We start from the raw sequence: 19754 nt of genomic DNA on the forward strand, positions 1-19754 counted from the left end.
TCATGAGCACTTTATAGTTTTCTGAGTATAGATTCTGTGCCTCTTTGGTTAGGTTTATTCCTAGGTATCTTATGGTTTGGGGTGCAATTGTAAATGGGATGGACTCCTTAATTTCTCTTTCTTCTGTCTTGTTGTTGGTGTAGAGAAATGCAACTGATTTCTGTGCATTGATTTTATATCCTGACACTTTACTGAATTCCTGTACAAGTTCTAGCAGTTTTGGAGTGGAGTCTTTTGGGTTTTCCACATATAGTATCATATCATCTGCGAGGAGTGATAGTTTGACTTCTTTGCCGATTTGGATGCCTTTAATTTCCTTTTGTTGTCTGATTGCTGAGGCTAGGACTTCTAGTACTATGTTGAATAGCAGTGGTGATAATGGACATCACTGCCGTGTTCCTGACCTTAGCGGAAAGACTTTTAGTTTTTCTCCATTGAGAATGATATTTGCGGTGGGTTTTTCATAGATGGCTTTGATGATATTGAGGTATGTGCCCTCTATCCCTACACTTTGAAGAATTTTGATCAGGAAGGGATGCTGTACTTTGTCAAATGCTTTTTCAGCATCTATTGAGAGTATCATATGGTTCTTGTTCTTTCTTTTATTGATGTATTGTATCACATTGACTGATTTGCGGATGTTGAACCAACTTGCAACCCTGGAATAAATCCCACTTGGTCTTCGTGAATAATCCTTTTAATGCACTGTTGAATCCTATTGGCTAGTATTTTGGTGAGAATTTTCGCATCTGTGTTCATCAAGGATATTGGTCTATAGCTCTCTTTTTTGATGGGATCCTTGTCTGGTTTTGGGATCAAGGTGATGCTGGCCTCATAAAATGAGTTTGGAAGTTTTCCTTCCATTTCTATTTTTTGGAACAGTTTTAGGAGAATAGGAATTAGTTCTTCTTTAAATGTTTGGTAGAATTCCCCCGGGAAGCAGTCTGGCCCTGGGCTTTTGTTTGTTTGGAGATTTTTAATGACTGTTTCAATCTCCTTACTGGTTATGGGTCTGTTCAGGCTTTCTGTTTCTTCCTGGTTCAGTTGTGGTAGTTGATATGTTTCTAGGAATGCATCCATTTCTTCCAGATTGTCAAATTTGTTGGCGTAGAGTTGCTCATAGTATGTTCTTTGTAATAGTTTGTATTTCTTTGGTGTTGTGATCTCTCCTCTTTCATTCATGATTTTATTTATTTGGGTCCTTTCTCTTTTCTTTTTGATAAGTCTGGCCAGGGGTTTATCAATTTTATTAATTCTTTCAAAGAACCAGCTCCTAGTTTTGTTGATTTGCTCTATTGTTTTTTTTGGTTTCTATTTCATTGATTTCTGCTCTGATCTTTATGATTTCTCTTCTCCTGCTGGGCTTAGGGTTTCTTTCTTGTTCTTTCTCCAGCTCCTTTAGGTGTAGGGTTAGGTTGTGTACCTGAGACCTTTCTTGTTTCTTGAGAAAGGCTTGTACCGCTATATATTTTCCTCTCAGGACTGCCTTTGTTGTGTCCCACAGATTTTGAACCGTTGTATTTTCATTATCATTTGTTCCATGATTTTTTTCAATTCTTCTTTAATTTCCCGGTTGACCCATTCATTCTTTAGAAGGATGCTGTTTAGTCTCCATGTATTTGGGTTCTTTCCAAATTTCCTCTTGTGGTTGAGTTCTAGCTTCAGAGCATTGTGGTCTGAAAATATGCAAGGAAAGATCCCAATCTTTTGATACCGGCCGAGTCCTGATTTAGGACCGAGGATGTGATCTATTCTGTAGAATGTTCCATGTGCACTAGAGAAGAATGTGTATTCTGTTGCTTTGGGATGAAATGTTCTGAATATATCTGTGATGTCCATCTGGTCCAGTGTGTCGTTTACGGCCTTTATTTCCTTGCTGATCTTTTGCTTGGATGATCTGTCTAGTTCAGGAGGGGAGTGTTAAAGTCCCCTACTATTATTGTATTGTTTATGTGTTTCTTTGATTTTGTTATTAATTGGTTTATATAGTTGGCTACTCCCACGTTGGGGGCATAGATATTTAAAATTGTTAAATCTTCTTGTTGGACAGACCCTTTGTGTATGATATAGTGTCCTTCCTCATCTCTTATTATAGTCTTTGGCTTAAAATCTAATTGATCTGATATAAGGATTGCCACTCCTGCTTTCTTCTGATGTCCATTAGCATGGTAAATTCTTTTCCACCCCCTCACTTTAAATCTGGAGGTGTCTTTGGGCTTAAAATGAGATTCTTGGAGGCAACATATAGATGGGTTTTGTTTTTTTATCCATTCTGATACCCTGTGTCTTTTGACAGGGGCATTTAGCCCATTAACATTCAGGGTAACTATTGAGAGATAAGAATTTAGTGCCATTGTATTGCCTATAAGGTGATTGTTACTGTATATTGTCTCTGTTCCTTACTGATCTACCACTTGTAGTCTCTCTCTTTGCTTAGAGGACCCCTTTCAATATTTCCTGTAGAGCTGGTTTGGTGTTTGCAAATTCTTTCAGTTTTTGTTTGTCATGGAAGCTTTTAATCTCTCCTTCTATTTTCAATGATAGCCTAGCTGGATATAGTATTCTTGGCTGCATGTTTTTCTTGTTTAGTGCTCTGAAAATATCATGCCAGCTCTTTCTGGCCTGCCAGGTCTCTGTGGCTAAGTCTGCTGCCAATTTAATATTTTTACCATTGTATGTTACAGACTTCTTTTCCTGGGCTGCTTTCAGGATTTTCTCTTTGTCACTGAGACTTGTAAATTTTACTATTAGGTGACGGGGTGTGGGCCTATTCTTATTGATTTTGAGGGGCGTTCTCTGAACCTCCTGAATTTTGATGCTCGTTCCCTTTGCCATATTGGGGAAATTCTCCCCAATAATTCTCTCCAGTATACCTTCTGCTCCCCTCTCTCTTTCTTCTTCTTCTGGAATCCCAATTATTCTAATGTTGTTTCGTCTTATGGTGTCACTTATCTCTCGAATTCTCCCCTCGTGGTCCAGTAGCTGTTTGTCCCTCTTTTGCTCATCTTCTTTATTCTCTGTCATTTGGTCTTCCATATCACTAATTCTTTCTTCTGCCTCATTTATCCTAGCAGTGAGAGCCTCCATTTTTGATTGCACCTCATTAATAGCTTTTTGATTTCAACTTGGTTAGATTTTAGTTCTTTTATTTCTCCAGAAAGGGCTTTTATATCTCCCAAGAGGGTTTCTCTAATATCTTCCATGCCTTTTTCGAGCCCGGCTAGAACCTTGAGAATTGTCATTCTGAACTCTAGATCTGACATATTACCAATGTCTGTATTGATTAGGTCCCTAGCCTTTGGTACTGCCTCTTGTTCTTTTTTTTGCGTTGAATTTTTCCGTCTTGTCATTTTGTCCAGATAAGAGTATATGAAGGAGCAAGTAAAATACTAAAAGGGTGGCAAGAACCCCAGGAAAATATGCTTTGACCAAATCAGAAGAGATCCCAAATCGTGAGGGGGGAGAAAGGGGATAAAAAGAGGTTCAAAAAGAAAGAAAGAAAAGAAAAGAAAAAAAAAAAGAAAAGAATTTTAAAAAGAAAACGAATAAAGAAAAATATAAAAAAGAAAAAATATATATATTAGATAAACTAGTTTAAAAACGTTAAAAAAGAAAAGGGTAGAAGTTAAAAAAAATTTTAGCAGAAGAGAAAAAAAAAATGAAAAGGAAAAAAATTAACTGCAAGACTAAAAAAATCACAGGGAGAAAGCCATGAGTTCCATGCTTTTCTTTCTTCCCCTCTGGAATTCTGCGGCTCTCCTTGGTATTGAAACCACACTCCTTGGTAGGTGAACTTGGTCTTGGCTGGCTTTCTTGTTGATCTTCTGGGGGAGGGGCCTGGTGTAGTGATTCTCAAGTGTCTTTGCCCCAGGCGGAATTGCACCGCCCTTACCAGGGGCTGGGCTGAGTAATCCTCTGGGGTTTGCTTTCAGGAGCTTTTCTTCCCTGAGCGCTTTCCGTAGAGTTCCAGAGGATGGGAATACAAATGGCGACCTCCTGGTCTCCAGCCCGGAGGAGCGGAGAGCCCCGGGCCCCTCTCCTCAGTGTGCCCTTAGAGAACAGCGTCTAGTAACTCCCGTCTGCCTGACCTCCAGCCGCGCTCTGAGCTCACCGAGCCTGTGACTGGTCCAAGGTAACACGGAGCTCTGAGGTTACTGTCGGCTCTGTCTCCGTAGCTGGCCCTCCCGCTCCAATACCCGCAAACTCTGTGACACTCAGACACCCCCGATCCTTCTGTGACCCTGCGGGACCTGAGGCCACGCTGACCCCGCGTGGGCTTCTCCCTGGTTTAGCCTCTGGAGCGATGTCCCTCAGCGGAACAGACTTTTAAAAGTCCTGATTTTGTGCGCGGTTGCTACGCCACTTGCCAGGAGCCGGCCCCTCCCCCTGGGGTCTATCTTCCCGTCTCTTTGGATTCACTTCTCCGCCAGTCCTACCTTTCAGAAAGTGGTTGTTTTTCTGTTTATAGAATTGCTGTTCTTCTTCTCTTCGATCTGCTGATGGATATGCAGGTGTTTGCAATCCTTAGATAAGCTATCTAGCTGATCTCCTGCTAGCTGAATTAGTCTCAGCCTGCTACTTCTCCGCCATCTTGACTCCTCTCCATATAACATATTATTAATTAATTAAAAACTTTTGAGATGCTCTTATTTCATCCTTAGTTTTAGAATTTAGATATTTCTAGTGAAATAATTATGTTATTTAAAATACTTACAAGCCAGAGCTCCTGGGTGGTGCAGTCTGTTAAGTTTCTGACTCTTGCTTTCAGCTCAGGTCCTCATCTTTGGTTTGTGAAATGTCAGGCACCATGCTGAGCCAGTGTCTGCTCAAGACTTTATCTCCCGGGGCGCCTGGGTGGCTCAGTGGGTTAAGCTGCTGCCTTCTGCTCAGGTTATAATCCCAGGGTCCTGGGATCGAGTCTCGCATCGGGCACTCTGCTCAGCAGGGAGTCTGCTTCCCTCTCTCTCTCTCTCTGCCTGCCTCTCCTTCCACTTGTGATTTCTCTCTGTCAAATAAATAAATAAATAAAATCTTTAAAAAAAAAAAAAAGACATTATCTCCCTTGTCCCCTGCCCCTCCCCGCACACTCTAGGGCTCTCTCTCTCAAATTTGTAAATCAGTAAATCTTTAAAAGAAATAGAACACTTGAAAGCCATTGTGTATTTGTCTTTATATCTTTAGTCATAATAAATAGCAATAGATGAGGCTTGAATTGCATAAAGGAAATGGAAAATGGTTTCAAAATGTTTACATAAGCTTCCTTAAAACTTATACTTTTTATTTCCATTTTTCCCCTTAAAGATTTTATTTATTTGAAAGAGAAAGAAAGCATAAGCCAGAGTGGCCAGGGGCAGAGGGAGAGGGAGAAGCACATTCCCCACTGAGCTTGACAAGGGGCTCAATTCCAGGACCCTAGATCACAACCTGAGCAGAGATCCCAACCTGAGCCACACGGGAGCCCCCACTTTATATTTCCATTTGAAAAAATGTTGAATAAAACAGTTCAGGGACTTCCTTAAGAAGCTCAGGATCTTACTGTAAAATGCAGGTGTGAGACAAACTTTATAAAGAATGAATGGACACACATCAGTAAGAAAAAGGATAAAAACCAAATGGTCATTTAAGTAGATGCAGAAAAAGCATTTGACAAAATACAGCATCCATTCACGATAAAAATCCTCAACAAAGTACGTCTAGAGGAAACATACCTCAACATAATAAAGGCTGCATATCAAAAACTCAACAATAAACATCATAGTTAAGTATGAGTGCTTTTCCCCTAAGATCAGAAACCCCAATGGTCCAACAATCAGACTATTGGGTATTTATCCAAAGAATATGAAAATGCTAATTCAGAGCAATACGTATATCCTTGTGTTTATTGCAGCTTTATTTACAATAGCCAAATTATGGAAAGAACCCAAATGTACATCAACTGATGAATGTATAAAGAAGGTGTGGTGTGTATATATATACAATAGACTATTACTCATCCATCAAAAAAATGAACTTTTGACATTTGCAACAACATGGATAGAGCTAGAGAGTGTAATGCTAAGTGAAATAAGTCAGAGAAAGACAAATATGATATGATTTCACTTACATGTGAAATTTAAGAAATAAAACAAATGAACATAGGAGAAAAAAGACAAGTCAAGAAACGGACTCTTAACTATAGACAACAAACTGATGGTTACCAGAAGGGAGATGGGAGGTGGGTGAGTAAAACAGTTGATGGGAATTAAGCGGCAGGCTTATCATGATGAGCAGTGAGTAATGTCTAGAAATGTTTAATCACTCTATTGTTCACTTGTAACTAATATGACATTGCGTGTTAACTATACTGGAATGAAAATAAAAAGCTTAATACTGAGTGAATAGATAGAAGGAGCTATGCTTTTCTCTTCAAGAAAGTGGGAAAAGCAAAGAGAATAACAAATACTAGTATTTATCTATTGTGCTAAGTGTCTTACATATAATGACTGGAATAATCCTCCCAGCACCTTTGTATGGTAGGTAGCATTAACACCATTTTAAAGATGGACAGACTAGTCTTAAAACTGGTAGGAGCAGAACCAGAATTTAGAATTGGGACTCGTGCCCAGTGTTTTCTTATGACTGTGAAAGAGTGATCCTTTCCACAGGCTAACAGAAACAGAATCCTAGTACTCTGCCCTTCCAAAGATAGCTAATACAAAGTTTAAAGGGGAAGACTAGAGATGCTGAGGAGCCAACCTTTGTATTCCAAAGAACACTTGACAGTAAGGGGTTGCAGATTAATTTAGGACTGCGAAAACAGCCAAGAAAATTAAAGCACTTAAGTCTATTCCAGTGAATCCAAAATAATACTTTGGCTTTTTTTGTTTTTAAATTTTTGTACTATATTATTAAAGCCTTGTAAAGAGAAAGTGGAAGCTGAGAATATATTAATAGATAAGAAGGTAGAAGATAAGTGGGGAACTAACTTGAAGGGATAATTTACTAAAGATCTTAAATTTTCAGTAACCAAACATTTGCAATGCATTCGGTATACTAATATTGAAAAGTACACCTGAAGAGGTTTCTGTTTTTCAATTTGGCAGAAGGTGTTTTGTTGTTGTTGTTGTTGTTGTTGTTGTTTTAACAGTCTTTATACTTTATTCAGAATTCCTTAGTTTTTACTTAATGCTATTTTTCTTTTCCATGACTCCAAACAAAATATCACATTACATTCCATATTAGCTTTATTTATCTTACTCCATCCCTTTGGCAGAAGTTTTTTAAAAGCATTAGACAGTTTGTATACTTTACAGAGGTTTCTCAGTTAAAACTTTCATTGCTTAGATGTTCATATAGAAAAAGGTGGGTTTTTTTAATAATCTTTTGGTTTTTTTTTTAAGATTTTATTTATTTGACAGACAGAGGTCACAAGTAGGCAGAGAGGCAGGCAGGGAGGTAGAGAGAAGTAGGCTCCCTGCTGAGCAGAGAGTCCAATGTGGGGCTCGATCCCAGGACCCTGGGATCATGACCTGGGCTGAAGGCAGAGGCTTTAACCCACTGAGCCACCCAGGCACCCTGAAAAAGGTGTTTTAGAGAGCAATTTTTTAATGTGTACTAACATTATATTGTCATTGAATTCAGATCTCTACTGAAAATCTTTCCTAGGGAAACAATACAGAATTAGAGAAAAAAAAAATAACTACATATGAACTTCTGTCTCTCTATATATCCTAAGTTTATATTTAGGGTGTGTGTGGGGGTATATTTGTATATATGTATATATATCATATATATATAAAGTAGCTGTTGTAGATATACAAATATATATGTATATAGGTTGGTTGATTAGTTGGTTAGACAGATGACAGGGAGGGAAGAAGGCAGTCAAGTTTTGCCTTCTTAAAAAAGAGGTTTGTAACTATTGTAAATTATAACTGTAGCCACATAGAAAATCATTATAGTTTTATAGTGTAATGTTAAGTGAAAAACACAGGATAGAAATAACTGTTCTGTAAGAATTGGCTGTAGTGCTTAAATCTGGAGTAATGTGAAAATGCAATGCGTGTCAAAAAATAATGGAAAGAAATAGACATGATTTTTCCCTATGATGTGGTACTTTTATATAACTACTAAAAATTCCATGAACTATTAGATTTTTAAAGGAATATATTTTAACCTGATAATAATAAAAATGCAGCATGGGTCTGTTATAAAGTTCTGAGTTAAGCCTGTGTATCCACTGGGTTATAACATTATGCTACGGACATACCCTCATTTGCTTCTTACCAGCAATCCTAAGTTTACATTTTAGGGCCTAACCATACATCTGTTGTTGAATTCCTTATTTTAATTCAGTAACAAGTAAAATTTGATAATATTTTTTCTGTTAAAATTACTTCACTGTGTCCATGTAGTTTTGTAGTGTGTGTGTGTAGGGGGGGTGGGTAGAGAGTTAGAAAAACTCTTTCTGCATGAGGCTTTGATCTTTGCTTAACTGTCTAGCTCTGTTTCCTTGAAAACCTATAAAACTTGGAATGTCAACTACTGCTTTTATAGTAAAAATTATTCTGGGTCTGGACTAGAACTGTTAGTACTTGATGGAAGGCATAACTTTGAGCATCCTTGAATTCAGAACTTCTGTAGCATGCATGAGCACTGTGGATTCTGGAGTTTTGATACCAGAGTCTTCCCTAAATCTGTCCCATATGGATCTCATCACCTCATGCTTGAACTGACTTGGCAGAAGAAGAATGCCTCATGCTGCTTTGCTAACCTCACATCCTGCTGAGTGGTGCCAGTGGGACCTCAGATGGTATGTGGGTCTGCAGATTTTAGTTCATCCTAAGACCCCTAGAAGGTATTGCTGTAGTATAATTCTACAGTTAGTTTGTAATTTTCAAAGTGACAAAAGTAGCATTTTAACTTCATATTAGTTAATTACTTAGTTCCTTTAGTTTTATCAGTACTTTGAGAAGAACATTTGACTACGAGTCTGGAGACAGGGATTTTAGTCCTAGGTTTTTAATAATGTATTATATTACCGTAGGCAGGTCAGTTAATCTTTGAAATTAAATTTTCTTAAGTGTTAGATAAGAAATTTGACCAGTATCCTTTCTGGTGTTTCTTCCAATGCAAAATCCAATAGTTCTTCTATTTTCTTTCATTGTAAGTTAATTTTTAATTTTCTTTTATGGAGAGCATTCCAGATTTCTTTTAGCCTGGCAGATGGTCAGAAAGCTGAAAGCCTAAGGTGCTACAGTGTGCATTCTTTCAAATTTTGCTTTTGGAAGAGTTGTCACATTATAGCCACGTAATTAGAAAAGAAACATTTACTGCCTTTACAGTAGAATTTAAAGAATTTAAAAATACTTGAGGAACTGGGGTGCCTGGATGGCTCAGTCGGTTAAGCCTCTGCCTTTGACTCAGGTCATGATCTGGGGTCCTGAGATCAAGCCCCACATTGTCGGGCCCTGTATCATTGGGCTTCTTGCTCAGCATGGAGCCTGCTTCTCTTTCTCCTTCTGCCTGCTGCTCTCCCACTTGTGCTTTCTTTCTGCCAAAGAAATAAACGTAAAAATCAAAAATTAAAAAAAAAATTTTTGAGGAGCTTTGGGAGGAGAAAACATTGAATGTTTGAAAAGCTTTTCATTATTTTAAGATTTTGGTCTCAACTTTCATTTATAGGTTGTAAACTGGCTTGAAGGCCCTGGATCAGAACAACTACGAGCCCAGTGGGGGATTGGAGACTCCATCCGAGCCTCCCAGGCCCTACAGCAGAAGCATGAAGAGATTGAGAGCCAGCACAGTGTGAGTCCCTCTCCTCTGCAGGTTACAGGCTGTTGTTACTGGGCATAATTAGGAGCCTGTGTGGTGCTAAGGGATAAGTTGCTATAAACTTTGGTATAGGACATAAAGTAGAGTATGTTTAATATTTAGAGGCCATAAAGAACATTTTGACCATTTAGTATGTATTTATTGGAAGTTTGGTTTTGCTTTGCCTCCAGTATAGTTTATATATTTCTATAGAAACAAATCCATGTGAAATTTTTAAAAATTACCATGACAGAATAAAGAGTGATAGTGCAAAAATAGAACCTTCGTCTGCAGTCCTGAGACAGAAATTATAATCCTTAAATCCTCAGAGGGAGGCTTGCTTGGGATGTTCATGCTTTATTAGGGAGAGTACAGTACAGTTAATGCCTGAGAATAATTGCAGAACTGTTGCATTAATCACAACTAATTGAGAGTGAGTGCAGAGGGTGCAGGATATTTTTCCATTCTTTGTGCATTTAGGGGCTCCCACTTGTAATTCTGAAGAAGATGATCAAACAAATCAGTTATAAAATTAGAAAATGATCTGTGGGCAGATTATAGATAATCATTCAGGAGGGCTTAAAATTTAACAACTTGTGTATGGAGGACGTTGATATATGTTAAGCTCTTGCTCTGTTAAAGTTAACTCTTCATTATTGAGAAAGTGATCATCTGGGGGTGGGAGGTTGGGGTACATGGTGGTGGGTATTATGGAGGGCATGGATTGCATGGAGCACTGGGTGTGGTGAAAAAATAATGAATACTGTATTTCTGAAAATAAATAAATTAATTTATTTTAAAAAAAGAGAGAGAGAGAAAGTGATCATCTGCTTTGTGGATCAATTAGTTCATCATTTTTTTCCCCCCAGTCATATTATTTCTGATAGCAATTTAAATAGGTTGACTAGAAAAGTAGAAAAATAAACAGATTCATTAATTTCTATCTCCTTAGATTATCTGGCTTAAAAAAAGCGATCAGTTTACACACACACACACACACAAACACACACACACACCATTCAACCTTGCATTTAATATGAAGAATAAAACATCTTTCCCATAAATAGGTAATAAAAGAAGTTAGCCTTCCCCTCAAACAAAAGCAAAAACAAATACAGATGCTCAGAAGACACTCTGATTGGATTTATGTGTTAATTGAGAAAAAAAGTCATGTGTTCAGATGAATCCCGATCACTAGGCTCTAAATGCACAATAATAGAGAACTAAAAAAAAATTGTTCAATAACAGTTTTAAACTCTGGGCCCAGATAAGATTTATGTATTATGTGAACATCTAAGTTTTTCTTTTCCCTTTAACTTCCCCAATTGAAGTGGTAGTTAAAAGTTGAGTAGTATTAATAAATGTATATTTTAACTACTGTTTACTAAAGATATTTTAAACAATATTTGACATTATTTTCCTCTTTTATATATACCATTCTGTTCAGTTCCTTATATTGTTTTCTTTGTAATATTCCCCAGATCAGCTTTAATAATATGTTGTATTGGCAGATAAAATATATACTGTACTCTGTAGTATCTGTAATCTAGCTGAGAGAATAATATGGAAGAGATATCACAAGATTTGGATTTGAAATCATCTAAAGATTGTATATTGTCTGCAGTTTTCCTAATTAGTATTCTTAAGAGATTGATTGATAGATAAAGAGGGAAGGGGAAGAGGGAAGGACAAAGGGAAAGGGAGAGAGAATCTTAAGCAGGTTCCATGCCCACTGCAGAGCCCTATGCCATGCTTGATCTCACAACCCTAACTTGAGCCAAAAATTAAGAGTCGGGTGTTTAACTGACTGAGCCACCCGAGCACCCCAGTACTTATAAAAGATTGAAATGAAATCTTATGAAATCCTATAATTGAAAAAAATCTGTATATTTTATTCATTTCACAGGGTCCAACATAATGCTTTTTCCTTTTATGCTAATAAAATATACTGAGTAATTTGTATTTAACTTCTTACTCCTGTTCCTGAGGTTATAATCTTTTATTGTTCTTGGTACTTTTTATTTTTATTATTTTTTAAAATTTTATTTATTTTTAAGATTTATGTATTTTTAAGATTTTATTTAAGGGATGCCTGGGTGGCTTATTCGGTTAAACATCTGCCATGGGCTCAGGTCATGATCCCAGGGTCATGGGATTGAGCCCCATGTCAGGCTCTGCTCAGTGGGGAGCCTGCTTCTCCTTCTGCTTGCCTCCCCACCTGTGTCAAATAAATTTTTAAAAAATCTTTAAGGATTGTATTTATTTATTTGAGAGAGAGTGCACACACTTGCGCACAGGGTGAGTAGAGAGGAGCAGAGGGAAAGGATCTCAAGCAGACTCTACACTCAACCTGCCACAGGGCTGGATCTCAGGATCCTGAGATCATGACCTGAGCCTAAACTGAGAGCTGGAGCTTAACCCAGGCGCCTCTCTTGGTACTTTATAAATAACGTAATTCTTTTGATATTTTTGATACTGTTGTGACTTATTTGAACCCTGTGGATTGTTCTGGAGCATGTTACTATAGGGTAACAATATCCTATAGTCTGTACCCCCCTTTCTTAAAAGATTGTATGTATTATTTATCAGAGAGAGAAAGAGAGAGCATGAGCATGTGTGCACAAGAAGGGGAGTGGCAGGCAGAGGGAGAAGCAGGCTCCATGCTGAGCAAAGACACTGATGCAGAACTCGATCTCAGGACCCCGAGATCATGACCTGAGCTGAAGCCCACACTTAGCCAACTGAGCTACCCAGGCATCCCACTATTTTTGGTTCTTGAAAACAGTGTTTGCTGTAAAATATTGTAGACTTCCATCTAGAGGATTTGGTTATGAAGGTATCCCCAGAGTCCTTTATGTAAAGATACGTGACACTTGAGGGCCCTAAAGACAGGATTTATCTACATTATATTATTTTTTAAAGATGTCAAGAGGAATAATTATACTTTGAAGTTAGATTATGTACCTATTATAAAGAAATTCACAAAAGGAATTGAAAAACATCTTTTATGTTGCATACAGTATGGATGAAATTATAAATAGTATACATAGAGATTCTTGTGTTTAGATTTTTATTTTTGTAGTTTTATTTATAAAGTTTAAAAATCAATTTATTTTACTTATTTTTAAAAAATATTTTATTTATTTGAGAGAGACCTCTGTAAGAGATAAATACAGCATGAACTGGGGTTGGGACAGAGGGAGAGGGAGAAGTAGACTCCTTGCTCGATGTGGAGCTCCATCCCCGTACCCCAAAATCATGCCTGCAGCCGAAGGCTGACACTTAACCAACTGGGCCACCCAGGTGCTCCTAAAAATTAATTTAAATGAAAAAATTATTTATGGATAGCTCTGTGTGTTCAGGTTTACTTATAATGTGAATAAAATTTTAGAACTTTTGAATTGGAGAGGATCTTACAGATTCTTCTGTCATCACCTTATTTTTATATGAATAAACTGGGAGAGAACATTTTTCGGTCACTGGGTAGCTAGACTCGGTTGAAACACCAGTCTCTTCATACTCTTGGAGTTCTTTTTCCTCTTTCTGTTTCTCTGTATTTCTCTCTCTCTTTCTCCCTTTTTATATTTTTCTGTCTCTGTCAGTCTGTCTCACCTGCTTACTGGCTAGCTCGCAACGAAAGCTACTCATGGATGTACTTAAGATAATAACATTTTTTTTCCTTCCTATACTCTTAATATTTGAGGACATATGCACATATATTGTTTGCATTCATGGACCTGGTGCTTCAGAGAAAAGAGAAACACTGATGGTTTATGGATTTCATTTCTTTAAATGATGTATGTCAGTTTCAAAATTGGGAGGTGGGGACAAATTGAATGGGAGTGTAGAAGAAACAGAATTGGTCAGGAGTTGATAGTTATTGAAGATGGATAGCACATGAGATTCATTATACTGTTCTTTCCACTTTTGAATAGTTTGAAATTTTTCATTTTACAAGGTTTACAAATGAGAATTGCACTGTAACCAATAGGTGGCACTACATTGTTACCTTGAGAATAGGTTGATTCAGGATGAGTATATTAGCTTATGATGTTCCAATATTTTATTAAAAGCTTTTCTCTTTGTAAAAAGAGGAACGCTTTAAAGCATATGTTAGAGTTGTTCAGGTCTTAATGAAATTATGACAAATTTCTGATATATTGATTGGTTAATAGGGATAGAAATTAACATACCATTTTGTGTTAAATCACTCTGTCGAGTATTAAATTTTAGATTCTTATAAAAGCATAATCTTAAAGCTAAAAATAAACCCAAATTTATTAGAATATTTAGTTTTAATATACAGAAAATGAAAATATTACAAATATGTAGTTCTTTGTCAAAAGGAAGTTTGCTTTTTTAATATGAAGGAGGTAAGCACAACAAAAAATAACAAAATATAAGAAAAACGGTAATAGTAACTTAAAGTACATTTTAATGTGTTTTAGTTCAGTAATCAGATTTTTTCTTTTGGGCTGAGGTAGGTGGTTGTTAGGGAAAACATGTCATAGGACTGTGCAGAAGTATAAATCTCTGAAGCTTTAGGATTCCGTTCGTATCTCCCATCTCACAATGCTGACTTTTGGTCTTCAAAGAGAACATTGTTGTGTCATGCCTAATAGTAAGCAGCAAAACAGGTGTGCATGAAGGGTCAAAACCCATCTCTCACGAACATACTGACCTTAATCAAGTGATCTGGCAGTGTTTCTTTCCTTCTAGATTAGAATTCCTGTGTCTTGGTTTGAGCATAAATACCCATTATTTCAGCAGCTGTGCATCACCACCAGTTCCTGCACTATTCCATTGTCAATCGAGATGACTACCTCTGTCCTACCATGTGAGCATTCAAGCTCATTTCTTACCTACCGTCTAAGTACAAACTGCATGTCTTAGAATTGATTTTTTTCCTGCGCAGTTAAATGTTCATAAAAGGTAGGCCCGAGGATGGCCAAAACTGAACTGAATGCAGCCTGTTCAGCTAAGGTTCTATAAATTTTATATTTTCCTATTTCCTAGGAAAAAAACATTTTGATTAATCTGAAGAGAGAGAGTGTGTGTGTGCCTGTGCATTCCAGATTTTATTCCCTTACATCCCAGAGAGACTGATTATTTCTTTAGGAAAACCTCAGTTCCTAATGTGAGTTTCTTTAATTTCAAGTGCTAATTTCAAGAAAAATACTAGTTCTTAAATTGTTTACCTCCTTGTTCTAGTTATTAGGGCCTTTATTTTATAGGTTCAGACTAGGAAAAAAAATCAACCCCAGTATGGTTGTTCTTAAACCTTAGTAGTTCTTTTTTTTTTTTTTTTTTAAGATTTTATTTATTTACCTGAGAGAGAGAGACAGTGAGAGAGAGCATGAACGAGGAGAAGGTCAGAGAGAGAAGCAGACTCCCCATGGAGCTGGGAGCCCGATGCGGGACTCGATCCCGGGACTCCAGGATCATGACCTGAGCCGAAGGCAGTCGTCCAACCAACTGAGCCACCCAGGCGTCCCAACCTTAGTGGTTCTAAGAGTCACCTGAAGCGACTGTTAAACTGCCTACAGACTCTGACTTAGTAGGTCAGGGGTGGAGCTTTGGTATTTTTAGTAAGCACCCTGGTAATATGGTATAGATAGTTCTCACTGTAAGACATGGTGACCCAGGATGCTAATCCTTTAGCCTACTATTTTTTTTTGAATCATGACTCTTACTTCTTCAAAGAATTGGATTAATTATTTGTTTAGAATATTAACTAAATTTACAAGTACTATAGAGAATACTGTGAAATCCCTTTTTATTTTAGAACACTACTGTGATATTTTTCTCAAGTTGTATTTTCTGCTTTAAATCCACCTCCGTTAACCTTTATAATCACTCTGTGGGGGCGCCTGGGTGGCTCAGTGGGTTAAGCCTCTGCCTTCGGCTCCGGTCATGATCCCAGGGTGCTGGGATCGAGCCCCGATTTGGGCTCTCTGCTCAGCAGGGAGCCTGCTTCCTCCTCTCTCTCTGCCTGCCTCTCTGCCTACTTGTGATCTCTCTGTCCAATAAATAAATAAAATCTTTATAAAAAAATTAAAAACTATATAATCACTCTATGGTTTCAAAAGTATTTTACACATAGTATTATGTAATTAATTTATACAATAACCAATAAGGTAGGTAAGACCGATGATATCATCACTGTTATACAGAACAGGGTTTCTCAGTCTTGGCCCTATGACACTTTGGGCAGATGGATCTTTGTTGTAGTGGCTATCCTGTACATTATAGGGTCATTTGGCCGCATCACTGGCCTCTACCACTGGATGCATTAGTATTGCGCCCTCTCCATTGTGGCCAAAAATGTCTCTGGATATTGCAAAATATTCCCTCTGAAGCAAAATAGCCCCCAGTTGAAAATCACTGCTCGAAAGGAAAAACAAATAAACAAAAAAACAGGTTCTGAGAGATAAGTGAGTTAATGAAGATGACACCCCTTTATAAGGAAAAAAGACCTTGAGTTCGTCTTTCACATCCATTGTTCTTTTCTCTACATCTGACTACATTGTCTATATAATAATATTCAGAAATTTCATAGTAGTTCAAGCAATAAAACAACATGAAAAAATAGAGAAGCCCAAGTTTTAGGTACAGGGCACAAGAGTATACCACATTTAGAGCAGTACCTATTACCTACTTAATTTAATGTCAGCTAATCTACAGTATCTGATATGAAGTGCTTTATATGTTCATTTGCTACATATTAACTGAACACATAATAAATGTCACATGTTCTAGACTCTTTGCTATATAGCACTGTCTTATAATATGGAATTTAAGTTCATATTGGAAAAAAGGGAATGGAGAGAAGGTAAGGCAAGGCTTTTAGGAAAGGCCTCTCTGAGATCACATTTAATCAGAAACCTTGAAATGATGTGAAGGAGCAATTCAAGCAAAAGGCAGTTCAGATTGAGGACACAGAAGTAAAAACACTGTAGGTAGGTGCTTACTTGCCATTGTAATGGAACAGCAAGTTATTTTGGTGGTGTTGTAGTGCAGTGAGCAAGGTCACACAAAACAATGTTTCTAAGGGAGTCCGGAGCCAAATCATGTCCATTTCACCCCCAAAAAGGAACTTGACATTTATTTTATTTTTTTTAAGGATTTTATTTATTTATTTGGGGGGAGAGGGAGAGAACACAAGCAGGGGGAGCAGTAGGCAGAGAGGGAGAAGCAGCCTCCCCACTGAGCAGAGAGCCAGACATGGAGCTTGATCCCACGACCCTAGTATCATGACCTGAGCTGAAGGCAGATGCTGAAACGACTAAGCCACCCATGCGTCCCTTGTCATTTATTATATTTTTTAAGATTTTATTTATTTGACAGAGATCACAAGTAGGCAGAGAGGCTGGTAGAGAGAGAGGTAGGGAAGCAGGGTTCCTGCTGAGCAGAGAGCCTGATGCAGGGCTTGATCCCAGGACCCACTGAGCCACCCAGGCGCCGCTTGACATTTATTTTAAATGTTACATGAAATCATTGGAGGGATTTTTTTTTTTTCTTAAAGATTTTATTTATTTATTTGACAGAGAGAGATCACAAGTAAGCAGAGAGACAGGCAGAGAGAGAGGAAGGGAAGCAGGCTCCCTGCCGAGCAGAGAGCCTGATGTGGAACTCGATACCAGGACACTGACATCATGACCTAAGCCAAAGGCAGCGGCTTAACCCACTGAGCCACCCAGGCGCCCCCATTGAAGGGATTTTTGAGCAGAGAAATGATACATTTTTTTTTCTTTTCTTTTTTATTAACATATAATGTATTATTAGACCCAGGGGTACAGGTCTGTGTGATACATGTTTTTAAAAAGATCTCTGGGAGGGGCGCCTGCGTGGCTCAGTGGGTTAAAGTCTCTGCCTTCAGCTCAGGTCATGATCCTAGGGTCCTGGGATCGAGCCCTGCACAGGCTCTCTGCTCAGCAGGGAGCCCACTTCCCTTCTTCTCTTTCTGCCTGCCTCTCTGCCTCTGTCTGTCAAATAAATAAATAAAAATCTTAAAAAAAAAAAAAAAATCTCTGGGGGCACCTGGGTGGCTCAGTAGGTTAAAGCCTCTACCTTTGGCTCAGGTCATGATCCCAGGATCTTAGGATCAAGTCCCGCATCGGGTTTTCTGCTCAACAGGGAGCTTGCTTCCCCTTCCCCCACCCTCACCCCGCCTGCCTCTCTGCCTGCTTTTGATCTCTGTCTGTCAGATAAATAAATAAAATATTTAAAAATAAATAAAATAAAAAGATATCTGGCTACCATGTGGAAAATAAGGACTAGGAACAAACAACAAAACAGGAAGACTGGAGACTAATAGTATGGAGGCAGTAGATGTAGTAAGCAGTTGTCACATTGCTGAGGTTGAGCCAGCAAGTCTTGCTCTTGTTAAGAATCAGGTGTTTGGCCTTAGCTACTCTTAAGTTGGGAAAGACTGTGAGAGAAGCAGGTTGGGATTCTACAGAATTTGTAGCTTCAGGGGCAGGTTAAATTTTAGATGTCTAATACTCATCCAAATGGAGATAGTTGGTGGACACTTGAGGATCACTGTTGGGTTCAGGGAAGGGGACAAGGTGAGGATACTAATGTGGGAATTATCAGCATATAAATGTTATTTAAAGGCATGGGACCAGACGAACTCATCCAAGCCCAAAGAGTACTAATTTAGAAGAAAAGAGCCTTTGGAAAACTGAACCCCAGGTCACTCCTAAATTTAGAAGGCAAGAAGCAGAAGGAGGGCAGCAGAACTGTTGTGTCTGAGGAAAGAATAGAAAAAGGCATTTCAAGAAGGAAGTGGTTGCCTTTGTAAAATGCAACTGAGAGACCCAAATTAGGTAAAGACTGAGAATTTGCTAAGAGCAGGAAGGACAAAATCCTGATGAGAATGGGTTAACAAGGGAATGGGAAATAGGAGATAGAATGAGTATAGAGTATTCCTTTAAGGGACAGCCTTGGTCTTGAGTGCAGTTCTGTTTTTTAATATAAGATACTGCACCTTATTTGTATGCTGGTAGAAATAATCCAATTAAGAAGAATGAATTGATGATGGGAGAGAAAAGATAAGTGCAAGGGCAAAGCCTTGTGTAGGTAATAGAGGACAAAGAGTGCAAGTTAAGTGGCTACTTTAGAACCAGGGACAGTTCATCTGCTATTTTAGTGGGGAGGGCGAAGCACAAGGCTGCAGAAAAGAGGGAGGGTCATAGGTTTGTCGGAGAGAAAATGAAGTTAGAGTTTTGGCTGGGAACGAAGAGAGGGAAAGGGAGTTGGAGATTTAAGAAGTGAAAAAAACAAATAATCATGAGAGTGGGAAAATGCATTGACTAGAGAAATAGGATTGCAGAAGGTCTATTTGAGGTTATTTATATACTTTATATACTTTTATGTGGAGAGAGTCTATATATTTACATACACTATAAAAAGACACCTGTTCACATCATTGTTATTATCCAGCCATATTGCTGCTCTGGTGTAGGTATACAGTAGGCAGAGATACCAGGTCTGAGGTCTTGACAGGTGGATTGGAAAAGGAAGATGCAGGGCATGAGTATGGGTTATGCTCTGGGAGGTGATTATAGCCTCTGATCAAAGACAGAAGTGAGGATGTGAGACTCTTTCGTGCTGGGCCATGAAACAAGCAGGTCAGTGGATTGGGTAGTCTCATGGAGCTGTAGGAGTGAGTTGTCCTTAAGAGTGTGACCAAGAGAGTCAGTAGCTGGTGGTTAGAGAATGAGATTCTTGAAGCTTTGGGAGCTGTATGGTAATACATGATTACGACAAGTATTTACATGTGTTGGAGTAGGTAGCTGATTTGGGGTAGGGACAGGATGGTTGCAAGTGAGGGAGGGAATCAGGAGACAGAGTTAATAAGAGTACTGCAAGGATGTGTACATGGTGGGAGTCAGTGGAAACGCTGACCCAGAGCGGAGGGCCGTGACCATTGTCAAACTCCCTGGAAGAAGGTGCTT

General features: G+C 38.3%; 1 protein-coding gene across 9 annotated transcripts in view; it reads left to right on the forward strand.

The window, feature by feature from the left end:
- The window catches only part of SESTD1 (SEC14 and spectrin domain containing 1), a 159617-nt gene that overhangs the window by 97787 nt on the left and 42076 nt on the right, over positions 1 to 19754 (forward strand). For all 9 annotated transcript variants that reach the window (XM_059166905.1, XM_059166903.1, XM_059166901.1 and 6 more), the window contains one exon: positions 9664 to 9786. In XM_059166905.1, coding sequence (XP_059022888.1) covers positions 9664 to 9786 — 123 coding nt within the window. The remainder of the gene's footprint in view (positions 1 to 9663; positions 9787 to 19754) is intronic.

Source organism: Mustela lutreola, chromosome 3 (genome assembly GCF_030435805.1).
Source record: "Mustela lutreola isolate mMusLut2 chromosome 3, mMusLut2.pri, whole genome shotgun sequence".
In the NCBI taxonomy this organism is placed as follows: Eukaryota; Metazoa; Chordata; class Mammalia; order Carnivora; family Mustelidae; genus Mustela; species Mustela lutreola.